We start from the raw sequence: 18478 nt of genomic DNA, 5'->3' as shown, positions 1-18478 counted from the left end.
TACATAATATATGTCAATATGTAAGTGATTCTTTCAAATTGCCGTTCAATATTAATACAAAAACATATTATGAATGAACTCGCGGTTGAAGAAATGCCCAGTAGGAAAATCGTCAGGTAATAAACAAAACGTTTACTGGCGTATTGCTCTACTTACAGCAGACATTGCCTGTTTGAACAATCTATTGTGGCAGAAATATTTAATTATTCATTAATATTAGGAAGCAAAGTTGTAGACCTAATATTTATTTTATCGCCTTCAAAGTAATTCTCACCAGTAGTAATATATTTATCGCAATGATTTTTCCTGGTAAAATTTTTCATGAACGCTTTTTGAGACGACCATCAGCTTCTTCAGCGAATTTTGTTTTATCTCTTCGATCGACTGAAATCGGGTTCCATGGAGCGGCAATTTCAGTTTGGGGAACAAGAAAGAAGCACTCGGCGCCAAACCCGGTGGTTGAGCAATGGTATTCATTGCGTTTTTGGCTTTACCTTCGGTCACAATCGTTGCTCGATGCGATCTATAATTGCATTATCATCGTGTAAAATCCATAAATTGTTCTTCCACAATTCCGGTTGTTCCCGACGGATGTTCTCACGCAAATACTTCAATATGGCCAAATAGCAATCCCTATTGACCGTCTGTATCTCCTTAACAAACTCATGATGCACCAATCACGATTATCAAATAAAACAATGAGCATTATCTTGATTTTCGAACGGCTTTGAGGTGTTTTTAGGTTTCGGCTAGTTTTTTCCTCCATTCCGTTGATCGGATTCATAAACCCATGTCTTATTCGCAGTTATGATGCTCTCCATGAATGTGGGATCGGAATTCACAAGATCAGGTATGTCGAAAGAGACCTTTTTAGGTACTCTCTTTGAAAAAAAGTCGTCTTGTTCGGAACAAGTCGAACAAGTACGCGTTTCATACCCAAAATATCTACCAACATCATTCGAACGGACTCGCGAGAGGTGTCCAGCTCACTGTATTAGTATGACGATTTTCAAATACCATATCCTTCACTTTTTTAACATTTTCATTAGTTAAACAGGTCGGACGTCGTCGATACATATTTCAACAACGTCTTCAGCGATCTCTCGACCGTCTTTGAAGGCTTTGTACCCCTCTAATGCTTGTGTTTTTGATAAAACTGAATCGCCGGAGGCCTTTCTCAACATTCGTAAAGATTCTGCACATTAAATTTTATTAGAAATACAAAATTTCAGACAAATTCTTTGGTGAGGTGTACCGATAATGGTATAGACTAGAGCAGGAACCTCTGAAAATAGCAAAAAGTGGAAGAAAGTCATAATAGGTTAAAACATATGAGACAAAAGAAGATAAGCTTACACCAAATTTCGTGAGAAATGTGTAAAAAATTTTGTACAAGATAAAAATAAAAACTCCATTTGAGTCGAAAAGATGTTGACACAAAATTGTAGTTCTTTTAATTACCTACAACTTTGCAATATAACTTTTTCCTATGGAGTTGCGAGAATGGAGGAGTCTCTTTGCCGGAAATTGATTTAAACCGCCTTTAAGCCTTAAAAATTCATTTCATCTTCGTTATTTTATCTTTCGTTTCCAAAGGGTGTCATCCTAATATGTTTTTTGTTTTGCTTTTAAAAATATTCTAATAATGTATGAACCGAAAAAATCGGCAGACAACGTCACCCTACGTGAGACTTCGGCCTTTCAAGTCGAAAATTTTGAGAGAAATTCGTTAAATTATGCATGAAATATATAGAACTTAGCTAAATCTCTCTTTTCTTGGAAAAAATTGAAGTAGTGATATTAATAAATACCATCTCTAATATCGGTACTTTCCGAATTAAGCAGGACATGGTATATTCTCCGGAAGAACTCGTCTTCCTCTCTTTCTCAATATACTCGTATAATACCTCCCGTTAATATAATATTTAAGCACAGTAGAGCAATAATTCTCACTCTTTCTAGCTGTCTTTCTCTTTCCCTAACTATCTCTTTTGATGTTTTTTCGTCCTTATCGCTATCCCTGTTGTTGTTGACAGTCCGAGTTAACAGTCCTTGGACGTATAAAAAATCCGGGTCCGTTCCAGTTACGTAGATCCGACCGTCGTGTCTTTTTCTAGGCATATTTCAATAGTCTATGTATAATTACCGTAGAGCACCTCTAAGAAAGAGAAATATATGGGAAGTACACAACAAATCATTATCATTATTTGTAATACCTTTTTCTGATATTTTTAGACCAAATTTCGTGGTCTTCCTGGGTCATGTCACCAAAATAGTTGAGTGAGACATATTTTACGAAAATTCTACGTCTCTTCGAAATAGAATACTGTGCTAGCTTGAAAGCAAAAACAGAGAAAGTACACTTAAGGGAATAATCTTGCATATAATAACTGAATTTCTGAGGCTTTGATTGCCGATCACGGCAGCCGAAAATTGTGAGCGAATTCCGAGCCCAACGATAGTATATGTATACTCAAATCCAAAATTTGATTATTTTGAGTAGGTTAGAGATGTGGGGTCTCTGGAACTATGAGTGTTTGTGGAGTTTTGTTTTAAATCCTAAAATAACTGAGATATAATAGAAAAAGTTTTGAAATTAAAAAAAAAATGCTGGAAAATTTTGAAACAATTCGATAAAGATGTTATAAAATTATAAAAAGAAGCTGCAATGGAGTACTCAAATTCACAGCTTAAAATCCCAGATAAACTCCATTGCGGGATAAAGCACCCAACTATTATCATTTAATTACTATTAATACCATTAAGTACTAATATTTCAAGTTTAATTTATATACTGCTTGCCAATATTAACTAAGTATCTGATCTCTTTCGGAGCTGTCTCCTATCTACAACCGATTCATTTCCAAATCAAATAAATTACATATACCAAACAATTTTGTTAATGCCACAAATCGTTCTGTATTATAATAAATAACTGATTTGTAATTACTTGTTGGTGACATTATATTCACTTAACTGTGATTAATGGGGTCTTAGCAGGTGTTATATCAACCGTTGTTGCGACATGAGTGAGCGCTTTTTTATTGTTTGATAGATTGAGTATTTTCTTTAGAAGTGAGTTAAGATCACCTTTGGTTTAGCATAATTTTAGGCTTACAATAGAAAGCGATAATGCCAGATGCCAGTTATTTCAACATAATCATATTCAGTAGAGGAAAATAACTTTTTAATATTTAAATAAATTGAATAGCTAAGCAAAGTTTGGTGTAAAAACAGGAATGATGAAAAGTATAGAGTACGCTTTTATAGAAAGAAGTTACGAAACAAATTTGTTCGTCATTATTTAGGGACACGTCAACGATGCAAACAGTCTTCCTCCATACAACTTATTGAACGCCATCAGTGATCGAAAATTATGAAAACTTTTCATTATTTATGGAGTTCGTTGATATCCATGTTGGGATTCACAGTATTTGGTACCTCGTAACACAGCTTTTCAAGAATATGGACAAAGTTGTTATATTTACCTAACTGACTGGCTTACGCTATATAGAGTTGGTTTAAGTGGTCATCCAAAGAGATGGTTAATGTCAAGTTATCATCGTGTACTGTACTTATGCTTTGGGTTAGTCCACTTTGTAAAGTGTACTAATGCTAATAATTTCAGAAAAAATCACATTTGGCATTTGTCGATAATTTTGAAGTTCCATGTGAAGTTCCTCTACTTCGTTCACCAGTTATAATGCGTTTTCTGTTTTGCTGTTACACGATCTTGAAATTCCTTTATAAAATTTAAAAGTAGATCTCGATTTTTTTATATTCAAAATTTATTTAAATTTTTTCATTTTAATAGAAAATTTTTTAAATTTATTATTTTCCCGGAATACACAAATAACTATTGGCTCTTAGATAGTAGAGAGGTAAAACGATCGTTTTCAGTTTTTTTAAATGTACAGTTTGATAGACACTGTACTTCTCTTAAGTAGTTGAGTAGCATATTTTTAGACTGCTTTTAAAATGTATCGCGCTTTTAACAAGATAAAGATACTTTTACACCCTTTATGATATACAAAATTAAACTGTGAAGGGTATTATATCTTCTTATTTATTTTTTCTTGTTTCTAAACATGTTTTTGTATTATATATATGTATATTGAAATACAGTAGGGACTGCACAAAAGTGCCATGAGCCACTCAATTCGCTTTTGAGCACCTAAAATAGGGCAACTCATCGCAGTTGGCTGTGTATATGTGCAAATATACTTAAATCATACAAACATATGTATATGTATTTATGTATATTACGTGTATATATGTACATAAATGTGTACATATATGGACATATAATCGCTCAAGTCTAAGTGCCTGCAATACTTCAGCAATAGTCGAAGCATAAAATGAGCAATGAATCGCTGGGGCTGCACTTGTGGCAGGTGCAAAGTGCACTGCTTGTTGCACATACAACGCCATCGGAGGTGACAAATCAAAAATTACACTTTTGCAATATGTTGCAAAGGAATAACTGTACATATTAAACCTATATATATATATAATGAGCGCGTGAGTTATGTAGCAGAGCAAATTAATTACTTTCGGTATGTTGCGTTTTCAAGGAATGCATGCAGCTTTTCGAGTGATTTTCATTTAGTATTTCAAAGAAAAATATAATAACGGCGTATGTACATGTATGCATGTATATACATTTATATAAATATATTTTTATATAAGCTGGCGGTAGAATTCATTGCAAAACTGAAGTACGCTCATTAATTTCTGAAAAATTTTTGCCCTTATACATATGTATATGTATATGTCAATATATTTGAATAAGCTTATTATTTTACTAAACATATTTTTTTTCTGATATTTTTTTCAGAAATTTTTATTTTTTATAAAAGCTCAAAGCGATTTTATTCATAGCATATTAAGCGTTTGTTTATATATTTGTAGACTAAGGCATATAAATAAGTGCATATGCGAGAGTATATATGTGTATGTGTATATAATTAAATGCAAATATATTGCTACGATTTCTAGTTTACTTACGCATATATATATAAACATATATATAAAACACACATAGTTTCTTCCACATAAAAACTCCCTACCATGTAGCTCCACAGCTTCGAGTGCACTGAGCTAACTTAACAGTTGGGCAGGCACTGTAGTACCTTCAAGAATGCACACATTAACTGCTATGTGCTTGCATAACCAGTTATATATATATGAATGTTAAAATAACCATTAATATTCAGCAAATATTCAAACATTCCAACACATTCTCAAATGCTGCACTTAGCTGGTGTTAAAGCGTTCATTAGGGTGGGCCAAATAAGGGTCTCAAACGTTGTTGGTGAAGGTGTTAGAGAAGGATTAACGCTGATTTATGTCCCGGTGAAAAAAGTTTAACTATTTCAAGGAAGTTAGAGACTATGTAGAGCAAAAACGTATAGAAAATCTTAAATAGAGTGAGAGAGGAGCGCTATATAGTTTGTATAGAATTAAGCTTCTGTTCGAAAATTGTATTTTTGGCATTCATAACTATCGCATCGAAATCATATGTTCTTTTTACATATTTATTGCAATAGCTAAAGTCAAAGCTAAATCAGCTGAGGGAGTATATTTTTTTTGCCTGGTTATGTCCATCGCTTACTCAAAAGAAATCTCTTTCTATTAATTTTCTAGAGTTTCCTTATCTTTCTCTTCTTTTATCAAGTAGACAGCGCTTACTAGGTTATGGCCGAGTTTACGACAGCACGCTCGTCGTTCTTTTTGTTCGTCGAGAGAGGACTTTAATTTTTAATTGCCTACTCAGTCCGAAGTAGCAGCTGTTGGCAAGAGTTATTCTGCGTTGGATTTCTATTCAGATCAACCTCTTTAGCTCGCCTTCAAGGGGATGTTTTTTTGCTACCTAGAGGATACTTGATGTAGGACCAAAAGTCGTGAGTACTCCAGCAATATGTAAGAGAATCGTTTCAGGCCACTTCCAAGTGAATGGGAGTGGAGTTCTTCACTTGCGTGAGCTTCTATACATGGCTCCATCCGTCATTTTTTAGTCTCAATATAGATCATCTTTACTTACTTTTCCTCAGAAACTTTTCTTGTTTATGTTATACTAAGCACGATCGGATCTAGTCAGACACTTTCCAGTCAATGTATTGATAACGAATTCTAAATAGCTTACCATAAGGTGTACCAAATTTTTTATATCAGCAATAGAAGTTTTGGTAAAAATGTAGGAAATGATCGACAGAAAAGTCGGATCCGAAAATAAAAAATTATGCAAAACTTGAGACTATAAGAATATGCAAATTTTTTATGTATTTTGAAACATAGGGTCTGATCCCCTCAAAAGTCAACCCAACCTTCACATGCTATCCACTATTTATTACCGAGAAAACACCTATGCCTTTGTTAGCTTAGATACCATACCGAGAGCTCCGAATTCGTATAAAGGGGGCCAACCACCGATCCGTCTTAAATTTTCTGAAAACCGAAATCGAAATAAACAAACTAGGTATTAAAATGAATTTAACGGTTCCGATTAGTAAAATTTCAAGTGAAGTCCTCCCGAAGCATATTCTGCTTGTCAGTAAAACAATCAAGTAAAATATTATCGCAATTTCTACACTTCTTGGTCGGAAAACTTTATCCGAACCTTTATTTGAATATTTGAAGGTTAGAACAACAGATATTTTGATTGCATACACTCGCCAGAAAAAGTTTGCATATATGGGTATGTTTGTAAATTATATTTTCTTGCTGAAAATGGGTCAGTCAAAAAATGACATTATTTTTCTAACGAAAAATATCTAGTATCCCCATATTTTCCTGTTTCATTTTGATCATGAGCTGATTCTTCGTCTGTGAGTGATTCTCGAACACGCGAGTAGCAGTCATTTTAACCAGAAGTTTCAGTTTGCAGTATGCTGTGCTGAAAGACAAAGAGAGAGAGCAAACTAACAGCTGTCGATCTGATTGGAAGAGAGTTGTACCTGCGACTTCAACTTCGATACCCGCTTGTAAATATAATATTACTGTTTATCCTCTCTTAACTAAGTGACGTGATAGCTAAAATTGGTGGAAGGAACACATTTTGAGTCGATTCCGGACATCCAGGCAGCCGTGACGAGGGTACTCGCGGACATCCCAGTCGAAGCGTTCCAGAAATGTTACGAAGCACGGAAAATGAGCTGGAATCGCTGTATAGCTGCCCAAGGTGATTACTTTGAAGGGGATGGCAGAGTTGTAGAATAATTTTCAAATATACAGTTTTTATCAGTCTCATTACTTAATTGTCACACCTCGTATGTATCTATAATCGTAAAACAAATCGCGTGAAACTGTTTAGCCTTGGACCGGAAACGACAGCGCTGAAACCTGTTAAATGAGCTGTGAAATAGCATAAAGTATATTAACAAGAGTTATATTTTTTCGATGATTACAGTTAATATTCTGGCTAATAATATTTTAATGCCCCGCCGATATAAAATAAAACAACAAAATTGTACCAAAATTCGCTGACTATTTAAGGAAAACATGTTTAGGTTTTTTTTACAGTAAGTAACAGCTGCTGTTTTTATATTTAACTAATTTTCGGGGCATACAAAAATGTGGAAGGATTATAAAATTGTCATTTGTTTCGCAATGTTTGCACTTTTTGGAGTTACAGTTAAGTGTGAAAATGTTGGAAAATTGTGAACTCCTAAAATATAATTTTTTTAACAGTTAGCGTGCTCGGGCCCACAGATTCAAGCAAAATTCATTGAGCTGCAAGAAACGATGAGAGAATTGACTACTGCAGTTACAGTTAAGTGTGAAAATGTTGGAAAATTGTGGACTCCTAAAATATAATTTTTTTTTTAACAGTCCGCGTGCTCGGGCCCACAGATTCAAGCAATATTCATTGAGCTGCAAGAAACAATGAGAGAATTGACTACTTCTATACTGAAACTGAACCCGAATGGCGGTGAGTGGGTTGTTACTAGGCTTTTCCTTTTAATACAAAATAAAATATTAAATCAAATATTAACTTTCCATTAAAATGTTCTTTCGTTTACAGAAAATTCATCAGGGAATGATAATAAAAATCCCCTTGAAGACTTTAAACCTATAATACCTTTCTAAAATTTAAAATCAGAGTAAAAACTTTTTGATAATGTAAAGATATTTATAAAAAAAAATAGTTTGGAATAAAAGTCAATGTAAATAAAATGTTTTTTTGCTAGAAACTGCCTTTTAGTCAATTCAGCAACCAAAAATGACCATAAATTCTAGCTGAATAACAACCACTACATTAAATTGTATTACATTTGACATAAAAAAGCAATACTATTTATTTTTTCTTAGCTGAATTGTATTCAGCACATTAAATATTCTTTACAATAAACTTAGATATGCTTGGAACTGTTTAAGAATTTCATATAGATTGCTTAGAACTGTCTTATTGTTTGGCCGAATAATAAATTTAGAACATGTTTTTATTTATTTTTTATTTGATAAACGCTACATATACATGAAATTTAATGAAATTAATACTTTCATTAGCTGAATTCTATTCAGCAAACAAAAATGTCAATAAATTTTAGCTGAATTATAGCCAGCATATTTAATAGTCTTTACAATTTACATAAATAAGCAAAACGATTTATTTTTTCTTAGCTGAATTGTATTCAGCACGTTAAATAACCCGCACATTAAATGTAAATAAGCAAACCATTATTACTGTTATAATTGAATTTAATTCAGCGCTTTAAATACTATATTAATTTTATATTAATTTATAAATAATATCTTATAGTTTAGCTGAATGGTATTCAGCACAAGAAATGGTTTCCAAATCTTAATTAAATATGCATTTTAACAATATTTCTTATAAATCGAAAATTGTATTTTATTCGGCGCGATAAATAGCCTCCACATTTAACGTAAATAGGCCAAGCAGTAGTGTTAAGGTAGCTGAATTTTATTCAGCGCGCTAAATAGTACATATATTTCACAACGTAAGTAAATAATGAACTTTGTTTAAGCTGAATGGTGTTCAGCACATTAAAATGGTCTCAAATTTTACATGAATAAGTAACTGCTGTGTTATTATTGCATGTTGATTTAATATTAAAATAACAAATGCTGTATGGACCAATTCAGTAGTGACTAATTGATGTTTTCTTAGAAATTGTAAATGTTTTAAATGAAATATGGCTATTGCAATCCATTTTTCAAATCACAAAAAAAGTGCTTTTAATTTTAATTACCTACTATTATTTTTATATTCAGCGCAGATTAATTATAACAGTCGCATTTGTAAATAATAATAACTATATTACACACCCGCTACCAAGCACAGCTTTAAAATATATTGACTGTATTCACTATTGTTATAAACACAGTTGCTGAATTGCTTTCAGCACACGCGTGAAATCAAAATGATACTTTTAAGTACCTACAAATGCACAATAAATCACTCTATAGTAAAAACAAAAGTAGTAATATGCACAATTTCGCTGCTGAGTTCTATTCAGCTAGCATCAAAATTTTAAAGAATTGGAAACCATAATAATATTTAATCCTCTAAATATTTGTTTTTGCTTATATCGCTATGTAGTTATATTTTTCTTTACTGACCCAAATTTCCATATCAATTTCTCTAAGTAAAATTGTTTTCAGCGCTTATAAGCAGCTTTCTAATAGCAATATTTAGTTCATATAATGTTTTTAATACGCTAACTTTATACTTGTAGTCAGCTGAATTCTATTCAGCAAGGAAAAAATTAACGATTTCACTTTTACAAAACACCAATTTGTAACAATGTTCGTTATTGCATATATTTAGCTGTTTTTTTTAGAGAAATGCGATACAGATAATTTATATATCTATATCGTATATATTTCTCTTTTCCGGCTCATATTTTTATATGTAATATTTAAATTTTCCAAGGTAAATTGTATTCAGCGCTTATAAGCAGCTTGCTGATAGCAATGTTTATTTCAAATTACGTTTTTAGTATGGTTAGTTTATATATATAGTGAGCTGAATTCTATTCAGCACGTAAATAGTTAACGATTTCACTTTTACAAAACACCAGTTTGTAACAACCTTCGTTATTGCATATATTTAGCTATGTTTTTAGAGAAACGTGGTATAGAGTTTTTATCAAATGTAATTTTCCTATTTCTCTTTGTAAAATTATACTCAGCGCTTGTAAGCAACTTGCTGATAGCAATATTTAGTTTAATTTAAGTTTTAAGTATGCTTAATTTGTATATATAGTGAGCTGAATTCGATTCAGCACCTAAAAAATTGACGATTTCAATTTTACAAAACTCCAATTTGTCACAATGATCATTATTTCATATATTAACATAGCTGTTTTTTAGAGGTACGTAATAACGATGATTTAATTCTAATGTAACACAATATCATACTTGCCAAAAGTAATTTAAAGAGCAAACAAAACTAGTTATTTATTAGTTTGCCATTATATGAGTCGATGTATAAGTTCACATACATATGTACAATTTTTTGAGTGCAAAAAAACCCATTGAATATAGAACAACACTGCTTTGAAGTTATTAGTTTTTAGCATTTTATTATACCTAACACCTCTGGGCTCAATTCTTTATAAATGCGGTACTGCGACATGAGATCACATACGAAATTTTGAATTAATTGCAGTGGTAACCAGCAAAAGTCGGAAAATGTCGCGTTCCATAGTTTTCGGTTTGCTCATTTGTGTGAGTCTGCATTTGGTGGTGAGTTGCTTCAAGAAACAATAATAATTCGACTACTAATCACTAATTTATTTATTTTTTCCTTCAAAAATTTGTTCAATATTTGCAAATCAGCTCTCTGGTACCGTTGGCTCTTCAGCTGCATTAAATTCAGCGCTTAAAACCTCCAGCTCATCTCAGCTTTCCAGTGACGCCACAGGCGTAAAGAATGCTAATTGTATAGGATATAGTATTCAAATTGGTACTCCACCACCAAGCACCACCACAACAGTTGCCCCTGCAGGATAAATCTGAATAGGGAATTCAATTATTAAATAGTGAAAAATGTATTTTAGAAAATTATTAAATATATGATGTGTTAAAATATTTGATAAATATCATTAGAAAACTCTGAACTAAATCCTAAAGTATGTTAATAACAATGTCACGCGAGTATTAATGAAATTTAGCGTCCGATTATATTTCTAAAATCCGGTATACTATATTTCAAAACATTATACGACGAATAATAAAAATAGCAAATAAATTGGCGGTGAAAAGCTAGAAGAGTTTTACATAGTTATCATTGAACTACTAAGACTTGCATGCAAATTTTTTCGATGATTATGGAATTACTAAGTTTCTTATGAAAATTCTAAAGGGACTACGGAAATTTTTTTCAAACAAATTAACCCCAATCAGTAAGATTGCACGTTAATGCGCTTGTCTTTCAACAACACCAGCTTTCTAATCAAATCTTACGGGGTTACATGTGTAACCTTGGATAAAAACCTATCTTTCTTCAAAAATTTGTGCCTCATATAAAAAATACTCATACAATATTTTATTAAAATTTTTTATTGTCACAAATATGCACTATTAACAAAGAAATTCTGAAATTTTTGGAAAAAAATATTTTAAGCTCGGCCTTGTGACGCCATTTCCTCTGCCCCGTCGGAAAAAAATGTACCCGCGTTGGCAGGATAACTTCTTACAGGATCATCTAAAGTGAAAAAATTCGTGCTTTCGTTAAAACCTCAACTTAGAACTTGGACGAAGGAATAAAATAAAAATTTGATCTTTGGCAGACATTTTTACAAAAAAATAAAATATCGCGACATTTTGTTTGTCAAATACTTGTAATCAAAAAAATTCTTCGTCCAAGTCTTTAAGAATTGTATCTCGAAGACAACCGACTTCAAAAACACATTTTCGAGAAAAACACGTTTAAAAACGCGGCAAATTCTCAAGGTTGTATCTCCGAAACTTTTACTCGGATCAACCTGAAAATTTTGGACAATATTTCAGAGGTGTTCTAAAATTTAATAAGACCAAAATCGATGTAATGATAACGTTCCGCCAATTTTGATGTCAAAGATGCTGCACGCCCTGGAAGATCATTTATTGAAAATATAGGAAACACAAGAAGAAACGTTCTCATCGGTGAACCGAAGTTCTTCACAAATACAACTTCTTCCTTACATAAACTTTGATCGGTAGTTTGTCTGACAGTGACTCGATTTGAGCAATTTCTTTGGAAATTTCTTCGTGTCCTTGGACTATAAACAATGTTAAATTTGGTGTAGTGTTCTATTCAGTCGAATAAGCTATCCATTTGAGCACTTTATTCCCATCGTTCAGTTCAAATGAGTAGCTTTTTGTGGGGAAAAGTACGGATGCTAAATTACAGATTAATATGTGAGAGCTGAGGAACTGAAGGCCTAGTTTGCATATATGCAGACAGACGGATGGACATCAGAAGGACAGCCGGTTAAAAACATTGTGGCAAACTTAATATATCCTCTTCATGTTCAGGGTATAAGCTGATAATCTTCATGGACCGAATTTCCATAGCAAAATCGATAAATTTCCGAAGCGGATAGTTACTGCGTCACGTGCTACTACGTAAATCGAAAATGGTTGTAGCCAAATGTGGTGAGACGGCGCAACCTACGGTTAAGTAAGATTGCCTATCATGAAAGTTTCTCCATGTGTTTGATAAAATTGGCAGGATATAATTTAATATGAGCTGCTCTCCTATCGCCAAACTCTTAATTCGAACCTGTACTGTCAATAATTTGACCGTTTGAAAAAAGCAATCGTTTTGGCGAGTTGGAGAATCCGTCAGAACAATGTCAGGCCACACATTTGCCCTGTCTGTGATTATGAAAAGCGACTAATCCAATTCGTTATTTAAATACATGAGAGTTTCTATGAGACAGGTTTCATGAAACTATGTTCAAAAAGTAAAAAAAAAAAATCGAATAAATCAGTGCATACTAGACCAGCATCGAATAGTTCTAAGCATGGCAAATAAAATCTTCAATGGGGATTTACATCGCTATATCGTGTATACGAGTATTTTTTCTTTTCTGGCTCACATTTTTATATGTAATATTTCAATTTTTCTAGGTAAACTGTATTCAGCGCTTGTAAGCAGGTTATAACAACGTTCGTTATTGCATATATTTAGCATTTTTTTTTAGAGAAACGCGATACCGATGGTTTATATCGCTATATGTATATATTTCTCTTTTCTGGCTCACATTTTTATATGTAATATTTAAATTTTCCTAGGTAAACTGTATTCAGCGCTTGTAAGCAACTTTCTAATGGCAATATTTAGTTTATTTACTGTCTTTACTACACTTAGTTTATACTTGCAATGAGCTGAATTTTATTCAGCACGTAAAAAGTTAACGATTTCACTTTTACAAAACACCAATTTGTAACAACATTTGCTATTGCATATATTGAGGTGATTTTTTTAGAGAAACGCGACACAGAGTTCTTATCAAAACTAATTTTCCTATTTCTCTTTGTAAAATTATACTCAGCGCTTGTAAGCAACTTGCTGATAGCAATATTTATTTAAATTTATGTTTTTAGTATGGTTAATTTATATATATAGTGAGCTGAATTTTATTTAGCACGGAAAAAATTGATGATTTCAATTTTACAAAACACCAGTTTGTCACAATGCTCATTATTTCATATATTTAGCTGTTTTCTAGCGGTGCGTAATATCGATGATTTAATTCTAATGTGACACAATATGATACTTGGCAAGAAGTAATTTAATGAGCAAACAAAACTAGTTATTTATTAGTTTGCCATTATATGAGCCCATGTATAAGTTTATTTATTTATGTACAATTATGAGCGCAAAAAACCCCATTGAATATAGAACAACACGCTTCACTGCTTTGAAATTATTAGTTTTTAGCACTTGATTATAAATAACACCTCTGCGCTCACTTCGTTATAAATGTCGTACTGTGACATTAGATCGCATTTTTACTTTGAATTGCAGTTGTAGCTAGCAGAAGTCGGAAAATGTTGCGTTCCATAGTTTTCGGTTTGCTCATTTGTCTGAGTCTGCATTTGGTGGTGAGTTCTTCCAAGAAATAATAATATTTAGTTCGACTACTAATATTTATTTTTTTAATTTTTCTTAAAAATATTTCATAAATTTGAGCAATTTTTGCAATTCAGCTCTCTGGTACAGTTGGCTCTTCAGTTGCCTTAAACTCAGCGCTTAAAACCTCCAGCTCATCTCAGCTTTCTAGTGACGCCACAGGCGTTAAGAATGCTAATTGTATAAGATATGTTCAAATTCGTACTACAACACCAAGCACGACCACGACCACGACCACAACAGTTGTGCCTGCAGGATGAATCTGAATGGCGGAAATCAATTATTAAATAGTGAAAAATGTATTTTAAAAAATTATTAAATATATGATGTGTTAAAATATAAGACGAATAATAAAAATAGCAAATAAATTGCCTGTGAAAAGCTAAAAGAGTTTTACATTGTTATCATTGAACTACTAAAATTTGCAGGCACATTTTTTCGATGATTATGGAATTATTAAGTTTCTTATGATAATTCTAAAGGGGCTCTCGATTTTTTTTTTTCAAACAAAGTATTCCCTAAGATTGCACATTAATGCCTGTACCTTCTATCAAAACTACACACATATTTTCGAGAAAAAACACATTAAAGACGACGTACTTAGCCTAACTAGCCTCGAGCCCACAAGTTCTCAAGGCTGTATCTCCGGAACCATTACTCGGATCAACTTAAAAATTTACAAAAATATTCCAGAGGTATTGCAGAATTTAATTGGATAATAAAAAGAAATCGATATAGCCCTTAAAGTAATGCATTATTCAAATTCTGTTTTTTGCTGTCTAAAATGCTCCACCTAGGTGTGTTCGTTTGTATCTTTGCTCCCAAGGCTTATAGTTGATATTATACATACTCGACAGGTTTCATGAAACTATCTACAAAAAGATAAAAAAATATCGAATAAAACGGTGCATATTAAACCTGCATCGAATAGTTCTAACCATGCCAAATAAAACCTTCAATTTAATGAAAAAATAATGGATTACTTCTTGCTGGACTTTGCGACGCAATTCTCTTCGTATAATAATTGCAGTATTTGTTTCTATTTCTTTTTACTATATAGGTAAATTGCTCTTTTTTAGCTTAAAATTTTATAAGCAGTATTTTAATTCCGCTGTGTAAATGTGTATTCAGCGCTTGTAAGCAGTATTCTGATAGCAATATATTTACCATATTTGCCACTTTTTTAACAAATTACAGTTGCTGAATGGCATTCAGCACATGTATGAAAGTAAAATAGTATTTTAGGTTGCAACCAATCCAAAACAAACTTCTCTCTGCTAAAATTAAAAACAGTAGTATGCGCAATTTAGCTGCTGAATTATATTTAGTTTTTTATGTAATATTTGAAATCAGCCAAGTAAAATGTATTCAGCGCTTGTAAGCAGCTTTCTGATAGCAATATATTTACCATATTAGCCACTTTTTTAACAAATTACAGTTGCTGAATGGCATTCAGCACATGTATGAAAGTAAAATTGTACTTTAAGTTGCAACCAATCCACAACAGACTATCTGTGCAAATTGAAAGCAGTATTATGCGCGATTCGGCTGCTGAAATTTAATTTAGATTGCATCATAATATTAAGAAATTTGCAGTCATGCTTCTGTTGATTTATACTTTTGAGTATTTGTTTTTGGTTCTATCTCTATATATATTTTTTTTACTGGCTCACAATTTTTTATGTAATATTTGAAATCAGCCAAGTAAAATGTATTCAGCGCTTGTAAGCAGCTTTCTGCTTATAATATTTTGTTTAGCTAACATATAAAGTACTCATAAGTTGCTTATAAAGTAAGCTGAATTCTATTCAGCAGCAAAAGAACTAACGATATTCGTTTTACATAGCTCCTTGTTGTCACTTAAATCCACATTGAGCTTTTTCTTTAGTAAAAATTGATTTAGGAATCTAATTCTAGTGTCACATGCAATATGCCGTTATCTCTGTACAATTCAATCTTTTGGCAAAAAGTAATTTACCAAACAAACAGCAACAGTTTTTTATTAATTCGCCATTATAGTAATGAACCGATTAGACATTTTTTTAATAATAAAAAACGCCATTGGTTGTAAAACTCTACGCTTCACTGCTTCGAAATTATTTGTTTTTCGCACTTAATTATACTTAATAACTCTGCGCTCAATCCGTTATAAAAGTGGTGCTGCAACGGCAGATCGCATTTGAAAATGTGAAATTGCTGTAGTTCTGGCTGGAAGTTTCAGGAAAATGTTGCGTTCCATAGTTTTCGGTCTGCTCATCTGTGTGAGCCTACATTTGGTGGTTAGTTTTTCAGAGAGAAATATAAGTTGTCGAATAAGTAATAATGTTTTTCTTAATTTTTTTTTCCTAAAATTTGTGCAATATTTTCTATTTAGCTGGCTGATAATGTTGGCACTTCAGCTGCAGTGAATCCAGCGCTCCAATCCGCAAGCTCTTTTTTGCTTTCCGGCAAAACTGTTGGGCATGTAAAACATGGGCATGGTCAAAGGCGCAATGCTACAACAACCACCACCACAACAGCTGCTCCAACGACATAGATCTGAATAGAGAAATTCAATAATCAAATAGTGATAAATAAGAAAAATTTACTTTAGAAAATTATTTAAATTATTATGTGTCAAAATATTTGATAAATGTCAATATAAATTCTGTGCTAATGACAATGAAGAGTTAACGAAAATGACATGCGGGCTCCTTGAGTGAAATTCAAACTTCAATGCTGTTATTTTGTAGTGCAGAAGTTTTCAACATCTTTTAGGTGTTACAGTTTTTCAAAGGAAAATATAGCTAGTAAATTTCCGTCGAACCACAGAGGCAGTTTTAAATGATCATTAAACTACAAAGGGTTTCACGAAGCACTCAAAGGGACCTTAGAATTTTATTTGGAGAATTTTTCTTATAATTCAAAGCAAAGTAAGGCCTTTCAGTACGATTGGGTGTTAATGTGCCTTACTTTCTATCTGCTTGACTCATGCATTTGCTGTAAAAAAACTTATAGATCGAATTTCCGAATGTATGTTATATCTGAAGTGGTTGATTATTGGTGATGAAAAGTGAAACCTTGTCCACAACGTCAAAATAAAACGGTGCTTGGTGAATAGCTGAGAGCCAACGCAAATAATTACCATTCCAGGATTGACGATCACGAATGTTTTGCTATGTGGGATTGGTTAGAAATTATCTACTATAAGCTGATCATCTGCGGCAAAACTCTTAATTATGCTCTGTAATTTCAACTATTGGACCATCTGACTGAAGCAATGGTTCAGAAGAGATGCGTTTTGGTTAACAGGAGAGAAACTGGGTTCTGTCAGAACAATGCCAGGCCACACACAAAGATGGTGACTCGGCAGAAACCCCGGAAACTTCGTTGGAAGGTTCTTAAGCATCTAATTTACTATATAGTAAGGACCTAGCATCAAGTTATTACTAGTTGTTCCTGTCTATTACGATTGATTGATTTTGACCGAGATCACGATCTATAATACAAAGGCGCTTTGACAGTTCTGAAATTGTTGGATGACTTTCTTATTATGTATTTGTGTAAGTACATCCCCAACAGCCTTTATAATCTCTTCATTTGGTGAAAAACGCTTTCCACGGAAGTCACTGGGGCCGAAATCTGGTGAATACGGTGGATGCTCCAACAATTCGGACTTTAATTCATGGATTTTAGCATTGTCAAAATGCTCTTGTGACACGACACATTGTCCTGATGAATAAGAATTTTCTCTTCTGCAAACCTTTCCTTCAACTGGTCCAAAAGGTTGCAATAATATTCAGAAATAATTGTTTTACCAGTTTTCAAGTAATCCAAAAACAAAATTCCTCTCTCTGTCTCTGTTCGAAGCCGAACAATTAGGTTCACACCACTCTTTAGCCTCTTGTTTTGATTCAGGATCATGGTGATAGAACCAAATCTCATCCATAATGATGAATCTGTCGCACAAGATCCATTTTATCTTTTTTAAAAGAGTGTACCAACAAAACAGAAAAGAATTTTGGGCTAGTAGCAGCGCCCCCACTTATCGAAGACAAAACTTTTTGAACCACCTGGTATTTGACTCGTGTTTACTACTGCCAACAGTAAGCAACGCGGTATCATCTGCAAATGTGGCTGTTGTCATTGGCAGGTCATGGGTGAATAGCATGTAAAAAAGAGGACCCAACACACTACCTTGTGGAAGTCCTGTGGCGAAAGTAGCGATCTAATAAATATGATTTTATGATATCATAATGCTGTTTCGGTAAAATCAGTTTTAGTTTCGAAAGCAGTCCCTTGTGACAAACTTTCTCGCACCCTTTTGTAACATCCAAAAACAATACGGTTGAACAGATTTTTTTCCTTAAAGGCTTTTTCAATAATGAAGTACAATTCTTTGGATTTTTT

General features: G+C 32.9%; 1 protein-coding gene and 1 long non-coding RNA gene across 2 annotated transcripts; both read left to right on the top strand.

The window, feature by feature from the left end:
* Nucleotides 1–6326: 6326 nt before the first annotated feature.
* LOC115065942 (uncharacterized) lies at nt 6327–8143 on the top strand. Its single transcript, XM_029549188.2, has 4 exons — nt 6327–7632; nt 7690–7770; nt 7831–7930; nt 8024–8143. Exons 1-4 carry the CDS (start codon nt 7573–7575, stop codon nt 8086–8088), a joined length of 306 nt encoding a protein of 101 aa, XP_029405048.2. The 5' UTR covers nt 6327–7572; the 3' UTR covers nt 8089–8143.
* An 8120-nt stretch (nt 8144–16263) lies between these two features.
* Nucleotides 16264–16751, top strand: LOC125778262 (uncharacterized). Its single transcript, XR_007422590.1, has 2 exons — nt 16264–16368; nt 16464–16751. It is a non-coding gene; the product is annotated as an uncharacterized LOC125778262 (long non-coding RNA).
* The last annotated feature ends 1727 nt before the right edge of the window (nt 16752–18478 follow it).

Source organism: Bactrocera dorsalis, chromosome 4 (genome assembly GCF_023373825.1).
Source record: "Bactrocera dorsalis isolate Fly_Bdor chromosome 4, ASM2337382v1, whole genome shotgun sequence".
NCBI classification, from domain to species: domain Eukaryota; kingdom Metazoa; phylum Arthropoda; class Insecta; order Diptera; family Tephritidae; genus Bactrocera; species Bactrocera dorsalis.
The sequence above is the reverse complement of the archived record's forward strand: the minus strand, read 5'-3'. Positions and strand labels throughout refer to the sequence as shown.

What these genes read in the sequence shown, in the direction of transcription:
- LOC115065942 (XM_029549188.2), top strand. Translation starts at nt 7,573, where the DNA reads ATGTGGAAGGATTATAAAATTGTCATTTGTTTCGCAATGTTTGCACTT. An exon ending in TTGCACTTTTTGGAGTTACA is followed by an intron (nt 7,633 to 7,689) that starts GTTAAGTGTGAA and finishes TTTTTTTAACAG; the next exon opens with TTAGCGTGCTCGGGCCCACA. An exon ending in GAAACTGAACCCGAATGGCG is followed by an intron (nt 7,931 to 8,023) that starts GTGAGTGGGTTG and finishes TTTCGTTTACAG; the next exon opens with AAAATTCATCAGGGAATGAT.